Source organism: Somniosus microcephalus, chromosome 5, assembly GCF_052327205.1.
Source record: "Somniosus microcephalus isolate GS21.2 chromosome 5, FLI_Smic_1.0, whole genome shotgun sequence".
Taxonomy (NCBI): Eukaryota; Metazoa; Chordata; class Chondrichthyes; order Squaliformes; family Somniosidae; genus Somniosus; species Somniosus microcephalus.
Window position 1 is genome coordinate 79,503,722 of NC_140991.1, and position 16,263 is coordinate 79,519,984.

A 16,263-nucleotide genomic window follows, 5' to 3' on the forward strand; every position below is an offset into this window, starting at 1 on the left:
GGAGTCTCCTAACCCTGGTAGAGTCAGTAAACGGCGAGCGCGCTCCGCTTTGGTGAGACCAAATACCTGCAGCAATCGTGTCTTGATGGCGACATACTTGTCAGCAGTCGGAGGACTCTCCAGCAGGCTGATGATTCTCGACGCCGTCGAGCTCTCGAGGGCGGAGACCACGTGGAGATATCTGGTCTGATCCTGAACGATGTTGCGGAGCTCAAATTGCGCCTTGGCTTGCACAAACCAAGAGGCTGCCTGTTGTTCCCAGAATTGGGGGAGCTTCAAGGCCACTGCGTTGGCCTCCATCACTGGCCTGTGTTCGGCGTTCACCGCGAAAAACGATCGCGAGGAAACGGGGTCACCAATGTAGGAGTCTCTGCACTCCTAACAAAGAATCTATAACTTACTGGAAGTTAACAAACTGAATTTATTGTCTAAGAACTTTACAAAACAAGAAACTACAGGAGAAGCTCAAAACAGGTCTTTTCTCTTTCAATCCACACGAGGACTGGCTGGTCCCGCCCTCTACCTCTGACGTCATCACGTTTCCCGCCGAAGGGGACGTCACGTGACCCACGTGATGACGTCATCGCGTCAGATCGCGATGCTGTCGATCTAGCTCTGTTTAACCAGAGCCAACTTGAAAGGTAATAATATTGGTTACAGACAATTATGTAAGTCACTTAGTGGTTTTGCCACAATATTGCACTTTATTTCAATCTTCTCTTCCTAATCTCTCTTTCTTTTTTTCAATTATACTTCTACATTGATTTAAGGGCCAGGCTGCACAGAAGGCCAAGCCTATATGTAGAAAGATTCTTGTAGGATTTTCTGACATTAAATAACCAATTTTATTGGTAAGTTTAGTACAATTTTTTCAGAAATGTGTAATTTTGTACATGTTTATTATTATGCAATTTAATGGTTGGTTTTCCTGGTGGTTTGTTAATGATATATTTGGGGAAAAAATTGAGAGATTTGATTGCCCAGTTTTCTGCTGATTCCTCATATGTGCTTTTTGCTACTTTTGTTTCATTCAGGTTTAGTAAGTTGAATACTTGATTGATAACACAACAGATATTTGAGCCAATCGCAATTTGTTGCCCACAGATGTGAGAGACTTTGGAAGTGTGACACTCTGATGTGTGACACCGTTGACTGTGACATCTTTGAAACAGTGATGCTGTGAATGTGCACTTGAACAGACTTATAGATTTCTTTTGCCTTCAGGTGACAATACCCTTTCACCACTACTTGCCACTTTGTGTGGCAGAGAATTACCTGGACCACTCCGATCTACTGGTGATGCAATGTTCATTCGATTCACATCTGATGAGGCTAATAATGGTGGTGGTTTCAATGCTTCTTACCACAAGAGTAAGTTGATTCTTTTAATATATTTCATTTTCCTAAACTTTGTGTACATTTTAACCATTTTCATTAAAGTATAAATGCCATACTGTGGCGGTACCACTGGTCGTCCCTTACATTGAGACACATAATTCCCTTTAACTTACCTTACTGTATGTTTAACTTACCTTTTGGGGCCGTTGCCCTTTTAACTTACCTGTTGGGGCCATTGCCCCTTTAAGACGCGCCCTAGCGCGCTGACATCACGTCACGTACAACGTGATGTGCGTGCGCCGGCACAGCCCGGCCTAGTGTCTTCGGCCTCAACGGCCAGCCGACGGGAGTGACGCGATCTTCCGCTCCCGCGGCAAGCACCAGCACAGCCCGGCCTCCCGACTTCGGCCTCAACGGCCAGCGACGCAACGACGCACATCACGTGACGCCCTAAGCACGGGAAACGTGAACAACGTGATGACATCACAACACAAACGCGATGACGTCATCACGCTCCCCACAGGACTGCGAACTCAGTCCTCGTGGAGTCCCCGCTGGGACAAGACCTACACCACGGTGCTCCTACAGTCAGCCATCTTACCTGCTATCTTACCTGCTGTAATTAGCCTGTTCCTGTAAATAAACAACTTATTTATAGTTCGTCGAAGTCAAACTCTCTTATTTAGTGGCGATCTACACGAACCGCTACATTGGTGACCCTACGACGTGAGTACGGGAGCTCATCAATTCCAACGCTACAATTGGTGAACCCATATCCGTGAACGATTTTCACGGTAGCAACGCGCAGCCTGACCCTCGTCTTCCCACAAGACGACCAACGCACAACCGACGAACGACCACGGAACAGCAACTGCCTAACACCGATTCCACCACAAGCGACCCCGTCTTTGCGAACGTCTTCGCAACAGAAGCGCAGCTTGGAGGTGAGCCCATTTTTCACGAATGATTTCACAGAGGTAGAGCACGACCAACGGCAACTGTCGTCCACCAGCGCTACAATTGGTGGGTTTGTGAACGTCTTTCACAAACGAAGCACGCTATGGAAGCATCAGCCGTTCTGCTGTCGCTACCGCAATCCAGGGAGCCACGGTCTCCCTCGTGCTTTATGACGGAAGAAGCCCTGTTCGCCGAGAACATCGATGCGGCACAGACCACGCACGTGCTCACGGTCTCCGTATTCGACTCTTCTACCGCCACACGGATCGTCCGCCTCTACGTCCAAAGCAACAGCAAGTATACATCTCTCCAAGCACGGGGTACAGCATGTTCGGGCCCACAAGATTGGAACGCGCCCCGCGGGGATACCACGAGGACTCACCCCCGCAAAACACGAGGACGCACTCCTCGCGCACGAGGACCCATCCCTCGCGAACCACGAGAACCCATCCCTCGTGAACACTGACGACTCCTTCTCCGCCGACGGCGCACCAGCCCTTCAGCTTGCTGGTTGTGTTACCTACTACATGATTCGGCGTGAACAAAAAGCGTGCCGCCCTCCCAGCTGTTTTCTCCTAAATCTATAACAGTTTCAAGTGTTGCCGCCCTCCAGGCAGAGTTTACCCCGCCCGAAAGCAACAACAACCTGGACCGTTGCTGCCCTTTATCCAGTTTTCCCTTTAGCAAACGCAAACGTCTACTGAAGCTGCACACATCGAGGACGAGTCCAACGGGCATCCTGCGGCCGCGATCAGCCACGTGAAAGTTGCTGGCCTCACCGATCACTGATCAACGCAGCAACTCTTCACCCTCTGTTGTGTTATCGTCATAGCACTATGGCACGCACCGTTCCGTGCGTTCTAGCCTCCCGAAGGTTTCGCTCACCTGTCGGCGAGTTCACCGACCTCACCAGTCAAGTCCTCCTGGATCGCCCGTCGGCATTCCTGCAGATTTCGTCGGAACAAGGACTTGTTTCAACATCAACGGAGACATCGCCCGCGTCCGCCCAACCTGCCCGTCACTCTGACAAGGCCTGCTGTTTCGCATGTCTCCACGGTCCTTCGCCTGACGGATACGTTTTATTCGCCATGACGCGCGTAAGGATCCGCTCACGAGCAGCATCTTCATACCTCGCCTACCAAGTCGAGACAGCACGACCGCCGTGACCACCAGCTCGTCAGACCATCTCATCCTTGGACTTTCGTTAAAGCGAATTCTGGGGGGGCCTATGTGGCGGTACCACTGGTTGTCCCTTACATTGAGACACATAATTCCCTTTAACTTACCTTACTGTATGTTTAACTTACCTTTTGGGGCTGTTGCCCTTTTAACTTACCTGTTGGGGCCATTGCCCCTTTAAGACGCGCCCTAGCGCGCTGACGTCACGTCACATACAACGTGATGTGCGTGCGCCGGCACAGCCCGGCCTAGCGTCTTTGGCCTCAACGGCCAGCCGACGGGAGTGACGCGATCTTCCGCTCCCGCGGCAAGCACCGGCACAGCCCGGCCTCCCGACTTCAGCCTCAATGGCCAGCGACGCAACGACGCGCATCACGTGACGCCCTAAGCGTGGGAAACGCGAACAACGTGATGACGTCACAACACAAACACGATGATGTCATCACGCTCCCCACAGGACTGCGAACTCAGTCCTCGTGGAGTCCCCGCCGGGACAAGACCTACACCACGGTGCTCCTACAGTCAGCCATCTTACCTGCTGTAATTAGCCTGTTCCTGTAAATAAACAACTTATTTATAGTTCGTCGAAGTCAAACTCTCTTATTTAGTGGCGATCTACACGAACCGCTACAATACGATTAAAAATTGGTTAAAGCCTTTTTTAAATTGAGATACCAAGGTGAAGGAGCAAGGCCCATAGTACAAGGCATCACCAAGGTTCAAAATAATAAAAAAGACAAAGTAATTGAGAAAGTAGTGATTATATGTCAACAAGCTTGGGATTTTAAAGCCTACAGTTTGAGTGAACTAAGGAATTCCATTGTTTTAAGGTCCTAGGAAATAATCATCAAACCTTATTGTAAAATTTAATATTAAGATTATTTTTAAAAAATAGATAAATCAAAATTTTTAAAATCCGGTAAGTTGAAATTTTGGTCATAAAACAATTAAGAAGTTAAATTTTGGATGGTTGTTGACCTTTTTGGTTAACAAATGTCCTGTGTAATATCTAAGATTAGCAAAGTACTCAATTTTAAAGAAAATTGATGTTAACTGCACGAGAAGGTAAAAGTTCTGAGTGGCAAATTTCATTTATGAATGCTTAACAGGTTTATACTTGGGACACGATCTTGCCAGCCCTATGGAGGCAGGACTGCTGGGAAAATGGCAGAATTTGGGGGCGAGTGCCCAACCCGCCCCCAACCCACCTCCATGCCATCTTCCCAGGAGGCGGGTAGCCGTCCCGCGCCGGGTCCCGTCTCCTTGGCGGCGGGAAGGGATTAAAGCCTATTAACTGCCAGTTAGCAGGCAGAAAATAGGATTATCCCCTTTTTGCCCTCACAAGTGCGGGCTTCCCGAAGGCTCCGAAACCCGCCAGCTCAGCGAGACAAGTAGTGGGTCTGTGGGGGTCAGGGGGGTGCAAAAGTGTGGTGTGATGGTAAGTGATGGGTGCAAGAGTATAGAGGTGTGTATCTGAGGTAAGTGCAAAGTGTTTTTAAAAGTGTACTTACCTTTGTTTCTTCCTGCAGGCTTCAGTCGGTGTGTATGCGGAGAGTCTCGCACCTCCGCTTTGGAAATGACAGATAGCCGTTGATGCAACAACCATCTCATTTCTGCAAAAGAAAGACGTTTGATGAGGTCTTGAATTCAAGACCTCATCAAACTACAGAGAATGTCACGGTTTGACAGTTTCACAGAGCTGTCAAACGATGACAATTCATCTCTCAAAAATTTTTGACAGATGAAACGTCATACGTTGACGTTCTCTGCAATCAGCTTTCCCTTAATTGGCCTGCTAAGCCCGCTGGACAGGCTTAACAAGGTCAATCAAGGGAAAATAGCGAGGGTTGGCCAGAAGTTGTTGGAGGCGGGACTGAAAGCCGACAAGTGGGAGACCCGCCTCCAAAAGCTCCCCATTAGCAAAATCACCCCCATTTCTGTGTGCACTACTTTATGGAGGAATTAATGTTTAAAATAAATAGACTAATACTTGCATAAAAATCGTCAGCACAGGAGTGTCACCAATTAAAATTTCTGCCCTTAGGTCTCCACAAGTTAATTTTCTGTTAATTGTCTATTTTGGCTAATGGCTGATTTTTGTTGGCTCCTATGTCAGTGGTCTGGCACACGACTGTGCAAGTGATTTTTTCTGTTTTTATATGAATGTTTGGAGATGGTAGGTTATGCAATGTTACACTTGGCAGAGATTTGTCTCCCTAGAAAAGTTTTAGTTTTTAAAATCTTTTTTTAAATGTTTATACACGCAGTCTTTTAATAATTGTTGATACTTTACCTTCTTTCAGCTTGTGGTGGCCAGCTCCATGCTAACCGTGGTGTTATTACTTCACCCAACTATCCTCGCACATACACACCAAACCTCAATTGCACCTGGCATGTTGTTGTCAGTAGCGGGTTCATTATTGCTATCAATTTCAAACAGCCCTTCCAGGTAGAAGGCTCTGGCACAGACTGCACAAGTGGTGACTATTTAGAGGTAAGTAACTTTTTGCCCTTTGCAACAGTGAAAGTTTTGTGAAAATTAGACATTTGATCTCACATTAAAGAAAGAATGAATGTGCATTTATATCATGCTTTTCGTGTTCTTTGGATGTCCCAAAGCACTTAGCAGCCAATGAATTACTTTTGAAGTGTAGTCACTGTTGTAATGTAGGTAAATGCAGCAGCCAGTTAGCATAAAGCAAGGTCCCACAAACATGTAAATGACCAGATAATCTGTTTTAGTGTTGTTAGTTGAGATTTAAATATTGGCCAGGACACCAGGAGAGCTCCCCTGCTCTTCTTTAAATAGTGCCGTGAGATCTTTTACATCCCCCTGAGAGAACAGATAGGGCCTATCTGTTTTATCTGAAAGACGACACCTCCGACAATGCAACACTACATTAGTACTGCATTGAAGTGTCAGCATGGATTATATGCTCAGTCTCTGATGTGGGGTTTGAACCCACAACCTTGTGACTCACATGCAAGATTAAGTAGAAGTTATCAATCTTATGAATCACATACAAAATCAACATATATTGGAGGCTGGGATGTGTCTGAATAGAAGACGATTGAAGCATTTTTTGGTTCAACTTTACAACAAACTGGTAAGAAACAAAATTGACACTAATGATTTTTTTAAAAATTAAAGCAACTATTAAATTAATTTTAACTCTTAGCATTAGCAAGATTCCTATGCTACAGGGGAAATTAGGAGGTTGTTGCCTGTAGAGGACAGCAAGCCAAGGGTGAATTGTGGAGATGTGATGATATATGAAATTCTGTTGTTCTGCTTCATTACCTTTAGAAATCAGTAAGTATACAGTTTATGCAGAAGTTTCCTTCAGGATATTAAATCGGTCCACTAGTCCATGCCAGACTAGAATGTACATAGGTTGTGAAAGAAGCAAGCTTTTTTCCCATGATGGAGGAGGATTTCCTCTGTGCAGTAGGTGTTTATAAAGAATGGGTTTACAAATTCACTATGGCTAATGCACTGAGGAAATTTTCCACCAGACAAACAGTCATATTTCCTCTGGCACAAAGCAGAAACCCATTACACCAGGTCTCTGCTCCCTTTATGTTATCGAGGGATTTCGTGCAGATACCCCAAGGGGTTCTGCTCCAAGCAGGCACAGTCATGCAAATGAGGGCTCAAGTGGGGTCTCCCACCGCATCTTCTTGCAGGTACACTGGACAGGCGCTCATTAGAAAATGTAGGTGTTAGGCCTTGCACTTGACACCGCCGTTTCCTCAAATCAGTGTCGCTGAGAGGGCAGACAGAAAAGCCATCAAGAACCTGAAAAGGGAACATAGGAACAGGAGTAGGCCATTTAGCACCTCGAGCCTGTTCCGCTATTCAATGAGATCATGGCTGATCTGCGACCTAACTCCATATCCCTGAATACCTTTGATTAACAAAAACCTATCAATCTCAGATTTAAAATTAACAACTGATCTAGCATCAATTGCCGTTTGCGGAAGGGAGTTACAAACTTCTACCACCCTTTGTGTGTAGAAGTGTTTCCTCATTTCGCTCCTGAAGGGTCTGGCTCTAACTTTTAGACTATGGCCCCTAGGCCTAGACTCCCCAACCAGCAAAAATAGTTTCTCTCTATCTACCCTATCTGTTTGCCTTTTCCTTGGTGCAGAGACCCATGGATCTTTGGGTAGGAAACTTTCTGTTCAAAAACTGCAGTCAGAGGAACCCAAAGCGAGTGGCCATTACTGCTGCCGCAGACTTCTCAGGCCTGCAATAGTGGTTGGATTTCCATCCCTGCTTTCAGGCGCAAAGCCTTGCCAAGGGGCAAGCCTGTGCCTGGGTTCATTAGTTCTATGCAGATGACCTGAACTCTCACACGGGTGAATTCAGGGCAGGTCATGCAAGAGTGCACTTCAGGCGTTCACCGCCTGACTTGCACCCAGGCAAAGATGGAGGGGAAAAATCTGTCCTATAGATTAAGTAAGAGAACGCTAAACCAACTTATTCACAGTATTGTTTCAGTAAAGGATAACACTACTGTATTGTTATTTGGAGCATCAAATGCTTCCACAATGCTCAAAAGGGCTAATCTTTAATAATAATTGGGAAATGACTGCGTTGTTGGTAAAATTGGTGTTGCTCCTTAGTGCATTAAAGGGCTATAGATTAGTCGGCTGCAGAGTCTCTCCCACAAGGTTCCACATGCTGAGTTCCTGATATTACCCAAAATGTCTGGGAGAAGCTCTGAGAGAAAGCGAGATACCACTCCTGAGGGAGGCACCTCAATAATGCCATTGGCAATTACCTGTGAGCAGGATACCTGCCCACCTTCTTGGTGCTGACTAATGCATGGTGTGGAGAGAGCTGAAAGAGAGGTAAGAAATAACTTGCAGAATAGTGGAAACGGGTACTGTTCAACATAAATAACATACGTAACAAATAACATTTACGTCGGTTTCCATGCCGATCTTGCCAACTGATACTTATACCAGAATTTCCTGTCAGCCACATTAACATAAGCCAAAAAAAACCATACAAACAACTAGAAATCAGGATAAACAATTGGGACCCGAGGAAAAGATGGAATTTATACCATATTCCTTCTTTAAGTTTCACTTTTTGTATGAAAATAGTTGAAGACATCAAACTAGAGGCCATCACTATAAGACAGTCATCAAGAAATCAAATAGGGAATTCAGAAGAAACTTCTTTACCCAGAGAGTGATGCGAATGTGGAACTCACTACCACAGGGAGTGGTTGAGACAAATAGTATAGATGCATTTAAGGGGAGGCTAGATAAGCATATGAGGGAGAAGGGAATAGGGGGTAATGCTGATAGAGTTAGATGAGAAAGGATGGGAGGAGGCTTGAGTGGAGCATAAACAGCAACATAGACTGGTTCGGCCGAAAGGCCTGTATCTGTGCTGTATATTCTATGTAATTCTGTGTAAAAATTCAATTGTGGAAGCTTTACAATTTTCAATGTGGCTTATTCTGATGCTATAAAAATGCATTCGAAGGTACAGGAAATACAATGCAGGTCTCAATGAGGTGAAACAGAAAAAAAAAATTTGAAAAGATCTCCATAAAACACCAGGGCCTGGAGTTTCCGGTGGGTTGCACTTTATTTTAGCGTAATTCGCCCAAAATCGGCCAAACCAGCGCAAATGATCGTGGAATTTCAAGCACAAATTATGTCCAGCACAAATTGAGCTTCCACGATCTTTTGCACTAGTTTAAAAAATATTGCACTAGAAACCGGCCATGGCCCCAGATCGAATTAATCACCATTGTGAGTTTCTGCTAATTGCGCTCGTTTGTGGGCCTTTGAGGAGTCTCTTAAAATGAAGCTTTTTTTTAGGCGCAAGGACACTAATAGGCACGTTTTGAAAGCTTTTGAATATAATAAACTGACTGCTATACACCAATGTAACTAGTAAATGGTTCTGTATAGTTTTTTAAAACCATTTTCAGTTATTTAAAATTGGTTTTACTCAGAGGTGGTGGACTGGACATTCTTATTTTTTGTGATTAAACCCATTTTCAGCTATATTAATCAAACTGCACCAAGTTACCACTCTTAAATATATCATGGAATAGTTAAATTCTAAAACGTTGCCCGATTGCACTGGTTCATGGCACATTTTACATTCAGCAATATGCAAATGAGTTTGAGCGGAACCTTGAAGAGAAAGCACTTCTCAAAACTAGCACAAATTTGGCCGCAATTCGCCGATTGCGCCCAAAGCGGAAATTCTACCCCCTGAAATATGACTTTCTGTCCTGCGTGCTTCAAATTTTGGGCATAAATTTACTGCCCATTCACAGCTGGTGTAAATGCAGGAAACAGTAATTCTCCATCCTTTTGCATGGGGGCGGGGCTGTGTCAGTGAGCAGCAGAGGTTTTGTTGAAAAGGTGCAAAAGATTGAGGAAACTCAGGCTTAACATAAAAACCAGCAGAAGTCATTTACACACGAATTTGCTCGATCTTTTGCGCTGATCATCGGCATTAGGCTATACTTTTACTGTTGTTTGCTAAAGTTTTGAGGGAAGTCTGGGTCATCATTTCATTACTTTAAGTCTGAGATAATATCAACCATCCCCCTATTTCTATACTAGAGTTAAAAGGAGAGATTTTTTATTAATGTTTTGTTTGCTTGGCTCTCCCAAGGGCTCAGTAAGTGTAGCCAGTGAGTCGGTGAGCAATATAGACCCGACAGGTGGTAGGTTACATCCTCGCTCTGTGCCGAGTCAGGTGATCCCAGCCAGGTAATGGTAGGTGCTCTACAATTGGCCTCAGTTCATCTGGATTAGGGAGGGAAAAAGAGACAGAGTTTCCAATCCTGACTTCTATCCAGCAACTCATGGTGGGAGTATGTACGTGTGTATCGACGGCAGATGAGGGCAGGGTCGGTCTTGGCTGAGATGCGTCCCTGTAGCCAAATAGCCTGCCAACACTCATTATCAAGGCTCACACATTGAACAATGTCCACTTGAGCAAGATACAGGATTAGGTGAAGAGTTCCCATGCAACCATACCCCATAAGGAGTCAAAGGCCTTCATGAAGAGTGTAGAGAAAGTGTTGTGTACCCCTTTAACTACATTACTCGATTATGATCAGAAGTAGCTGATCTAAAATTGGGTAAATATAAGACTACTTATAAATTATGTATGGTACGGAAGCCACATGTTGAATGAAAGACTGAGTTAAAATCAATAAGTAATAATTCATGACCTGAAAAGGAATATGATTGTATAGCTAACTTTGATGTTGTTCAGTAAAGCATGAAACCATTTAATAAAATTGCACTGGTATTTTACGGAAGAGTCACTGTCACCTGGATTAAAAGATTGAAAACTTGTGAAGCCATAACTTGAGAAAGAACTGGAAAGAAAATTATGTGATCACCTTATGAAACTGCTGTTCAGAACAATTTCTTGGGTGGGGTTTTCATGCAATCTATTTTGGTTGTTCTGGTTCAAGGTTAAAAAGTTTGCTACTTTTGATGTTTAATTTTTAATTAAAGCCTCAAATCTTTTCCATGTTGGTTTCCATTCTAGTTAAGGAACGGACCTGATGTGTCTTCCCCACCTTTGACCTCCCATGGAGGAAATGGACACTATTGTGGTGGGAACCCTCCTTCCACAATGCATACTACAGACAATCAACTCTTTGTGCACTTCATTTCTGATAGAAACAATGAGGGCCAAGGGTTCAAGTTCACTTATGATGCTTCAAACGTTGGTGAGTGGACAAGCAGACACATGAGACATGGAAATACCCAGAGTTATCTACATCCGTGGTTCATTCAGTACATTACAATGCCAGAAATTTCTTTTAAAATATTTTCAGCTGTTGGGTTGATTATAATCTCTGTTACATCCCAGAAACAGGTGCAGATGGGGTATAACGGAGCGTGCAATTCAGCGGAGATCAGACTATCTGTTCTGCGCCCCAATGAAGTTTGCATTCAGCTTTGGTGCAGGTGGCAGAACTCCCATTCGAAACAAGTGGCCTCTCCTTAAAAATATGGAATGGGGTTAGGGCAGCTACATGCAATTGCCCAATGTGCAAAGGCGCTAGTTTTGCAGTGTAGACCAGTGTAGTGTTCAGGAAATAAGACATCCAGGGTTGCTGGGAGCAGTTCATTTAAAGAGCACTGTAATATAAAGGTACATAATTTTAGGGCATTACTAGACATTCAGGATTTAAAATGTTTTCCCTACTGGCACTTGGGTTCTCATAGAAACATAGAAGATAGGAGCAGGAGTAGGCCATTCAGCCCTTCGAGCCTGCTCCGCCATTCAATGAGATCATGGCTGATCATCCAAATTCAGTACCCTGTCCCTGCCTTCTCCCCATATCCCTTGATCCCTTTAACCTTAAGAAATATATCCAACTCCTTCTTGAATATATTTAATGAACTGGTCTCCACCGCCCTCTGTGGCAGAGAATTCCACAGGTTCGCCACTCTCTGGGTGAGGAAATTCCTCCTCATTTCAGTCCTAAATGGCTTACCCATTATCCTTAGACTACGACCCCTGGTTCTGGACTCCCCGGCCATCAGAAACATCCTTCCTGCATCTAGTCTGTCCAGGCCTGACAGAATTTTATAGGTTTCGATGAGATCCCCTCTCAATCTTCTAAACTCCAGTGAGTATAAGCCCAATCAACACAATCTCTCCTCATACGTCATTCCTGCCATCCCAGGTATCAGCCTGGTGAATCTTCGCTGCACTCCTTCCATGGCAAGAACGTCCTTCCTCAGATAAGGCGACCAAAACTGCACACAATACTCAAGGTGCGGTCTCACCAAGGCCCTGTACAACTGCAGCAAGACATCCTTGTTCCTGTTCTCGAACCCTCTTGCTACGAAGGCCAACATACCATTTGCCTTCTTAACCACCTGCTGCACCTGCATGCTTACCTTCAGCGACTGGTGCACAAGAACACCCAGGTCTCTTTGCACTTCCCCTTCTCCCAATCCATTGCCATTCAAAAAATAATCTGCCTTCCTGTTTTTGCCACCAAAGTGGATAACCTCACATTTATCCACATTATAGTGCATTTGCCATGTTTCTGCCCAATCACCCAACCTGTCCAAATCGTACTGGAGTTTCACGACATCCTCCTCACAGCATACCCTCCCACCCAGCTTTGTGTCGTCTGCAAATTTGGAGATATTACATCCAATTCCCTCGTCCAGATCATTAATATATATTGTGAACAGCTGGGGTCCTAGGACCGATCCTTGCAGTACCCCACTAGTCACTGCCTGCCACTCGGAAAACGACCCGTTTATTCCAACTCTTTGCTTTCTGTCCGCCAAGCAGTTCTCTATCCAAGTCAATACCTTGCCCCCAATCCCATGTGCCTTAATTTTGCACACTAATCTCATATGTGGGACCTTATCGAAAGCCTTCTGAAAGTCCAAATACACCACATCCACTGGTTCTCCCTTATCTATTTTACCAGTTACAGGAAACTTTGTGTTATCTGGAAACTAACTGTCTGGAATGCTCGAGCCACCGGCAAAAATCAGGAGCGGTTTCGTTAGGTTTTTTCTCTTTTCGTTGCTTTTTTCTCAACAGTCAAGCTCTGCAAGGTCTCGCTGAAGCTGTTGCTAAGCTACAGAGACACTACAGAGACGCTTGGACTGTTTAGAAGCTGTTGCTAAGCAACAGGGTTTGTTGCTAGATACGGAGCTCAAAATCTCCGTATGTTTCAACATTAGTGCTGGTTTGTCCGGCAGTTTTGAGGGAACGGCAACAGCTCGGTCCTGTCGGTGCCGGATAGCACAAAGTTTCCTGTACATCCTCAAAAAATTCCAGTAGATTAGTCAAGCATAATTTACCTTTTGTAAATTCATGTTGACTTTGTCCGATCCTGTCACTGCTTTCCAAGTGCTCTGCTATTACATCTTTTATAATGGACTCTAGCATTTTCCCCACTACCGATGTCAGGCTTACCGGTCTATAATTCCCCGCTTTTTCTCTACCACCTTTTTTGAATAGTGGGGTAACATTAGCTACCCTCCAATCCATGGGTACTGTTCCAGAGTCTATCGAGTTCTGGAAGATGACCAGCAATGCATCTACTATTTCTAGGGCCACTTCCTTAAGTACCCTAGGATGTAGATTATCAGGCCCTGGGGATTTATCGGCCTTCAGTCCCATCAATTTTCCTAACACCATTTCCCTACAAATACTGATTTCTTTCAGTTCCACCCTTTCATCAGACCCTATGTTCCCCAGCATCTCTGGGAGGTTATTTGTGTCCTCCTTTGTGAAGACAGAACCAAAATATGTATTTAGTTGGTCTGCCATTTCTTTGTTCCCCATTATAAATTCCCCTGATTCTGACTGCAAGGGACCTACGCTTGACTTCACCAATCTTTTTCTCTTCACATATCTATAAAAGCTTTTACAGTCAGTTTTTATGTTCCCTGAAAGCTTACTCTCATAATCTATTTTCCCTTTCTTAATCAATCCCTTTGTCCTCCTTTGTTGAATCCTAAACTGCTCCCAATCCTCAGGATTATTGCTTTTTCTGGCCAATTTATATGCCCTCTCCTTGGACCTTATGCTATCCCTAATTTCCCTTGTTAGCCACGGTTGAGTCATCTTTATTGTTTTATTTTTATGCCAAACTGGGATGAACAAATTCTGTAGTTCATACATTCGGTCTTTGAATGTTTGCCATTGCCTATCCACCGTCAACCCTTTGAGTGACATTCCCCAATCAATCCTACCCAACTCGCTCCTCAGACCATCATAGTTTCCTTTATTTAAATTAAGGACCCTAGTCTCTGAGTCAACTACTTCATTCTCCATCTTAATGAAGAATTCGATCATGTTATGATCGCTCTGACCCAAGGGGCCTCATACAACAAGATTGCTAATTAATCCTTTCTCATTACATAATACCCAGTCTAAGATGGCCTGATCTCTGGTTGGTTCCTCGACATATTGGTCCAGGAAACCATCCCGTAAACACTCCAGGAATTCCTCCTCCACAGTATTGTTACTAATTTGGTTAGCCCAATCTATATGTAGATTAAAGTCACCCATGATGACTGCTGTGCCCTTATTTCATGCTTCTTTAATTTCCCTTTTAATGCCATCCCCAACCTCCGCCTTATTGTTTGGAGTTCTATATAGCACTCCCACTAACGTTTTCTTCCCCTTAGTATTTCTCAATTCTACCCATACAGATTCCACATCATCAGAGCTAATATCCTTCATTACAATTGTGTTAATCACTTCTTTAACCAGTAATGCTACCCCACCTCCCTTTCCTTTTTGCCTATCTTTCCTGAATATCGAATACCCCTGGATGTTGAGTTCCCAGCCTTGACCATCCTTGAGCCACGTTTCCGAAATCCCAACCAAATCATATTCGTTTACCTCCATTTGCGCAGCCAATTCATCCACCTTATTACGAATGCTCCTCGCATTAAGACACAAAGCCTTCAGGCTTGTTTTTTTAACGCTCTTAGACCTATTAGAATTATTATTTACTGTGGCCACTTTTGATTTAAACCGCTGATTTCTCTGACTGCCACTTTTGTTTTTCTCCTTCCTATCTTTTGCTTTTATCTTTGTTTCCCTTTCCTCTGTCTCCCTGCTCAGGTTCCCAACCCCCTGCCATTTTAGTTTAAACCCTCCCCCAGAGCACTAGCAAACACTCCCCCTAGGACATCGGTTCCAGCCCTGCCCAGGTGCAGACCATCCGGTTTGAACTGGTCGCACCTCCCCCAGAACCGGTTCCAATGTCCCAGGAACTTGAATCCCTCCCCCTTGCACCATTCCTCTAGCCACGTATTCATCTGAAATATCCTTCTATTTCTACTCTGACTAGCACGTGGCACTGGTAGCAATCCTGAGATTGCTACCTTTGAGGTCCTATTTTTTAATTTACCTCCTAACTCCCTATATTCCACTTTTAGGACCTCATCCCGCTTTTTAACTATATCGTTGGTGCCTATATGCACCGCAACAGCTGGCTGTTCACCCTCCCCTTCCAAGATGTTCTGCAGCCACTCTGAGACATCCTTGACCCTTGCACCAGGTGTGCAACACTCCATCCTGGAGTCTCATTTGCGGCCGCAGAAACACCTATCTATTCCCCTTACAATAGAATCCCCTATTACTATAGCTCTCACACTCTTTTTCCTCCCGTACTGTGCAGCAGAGCCACCCCTGGTGCCAGGAAGTTGGCTGCCGCTGCTTTCCTCTGATAAGCCATCCCCCCCAACAGCACTCAAAGTGGTGTATCTGTTTGAGAGGGGGATGTCCGCAGGGGACTCCTGCACTACCTGCCTGCGCCTAGTACTTCGCCTGTTGGTCACCCATTCCCTTTCTTCCTGTGCAACCTGTACCTGTGGTGTGTCCAACTCTGTAAACGTGCTATTCACGATGTCCTGAGCATCGCAAACGCTCCAGTATGCATCCAATCGCAGCTCCAGTGCCGCAATGCGGTCTGTCAGTAGCTGCAGCTGGATACACTTCCTGCACATGTAGTTTTCAGGGACACAGGAAGTGTCCCTGAGTACCCACATATCATGAGCTTTTGTGGCAGTTGTTCTAAATTAGTTTTTACCCCAGCACCATTACTGGCTCTAACAGGTTGGCACCACTAGAATACTTCTATCTGATGCATCTGGAAGGAAAGGAGGCCAGACTGCATTACAGATGCTGAAAAGTACCCACACAGCTACATCTGCTGACAGAGTTAAAAATACCTCACTTTTGGCAGACTTGATGGCATCACTAAAATATGTGAATGCCTGACTGTGGAAAGG

General features: G+C 44.8%; 1 protein-coding gene across 1 annotated transcript in view; it reads left to right on the forward strand.

Moving 5' to 3' along the window:
- cubn (cubilin (intrinsic factor-cobalamin receptor)) overlaps positions 1-16,263 on the forward strand; it is a 447,009-nt gene that overhangs the window by 216,529 nt on the left and 214,217 nt on the right. Inside the window, exons 33-35 of the mRNA XM_085987872.1 lie at positions 1,225-1,371; positions 5,778-5,968; positions 11,021-11,204. Coding sequence (XP_085843998.1) covers positions 1,225-1,371; positions 5,778-5,968; positions 11,021-11,204 — 522 coding nt within the window. The remainder of the gene's footprint in view (positions 1-1,224; positions 1,372-5,777; positions 5,969-11,020; positions 11,205-16,263) is intronic.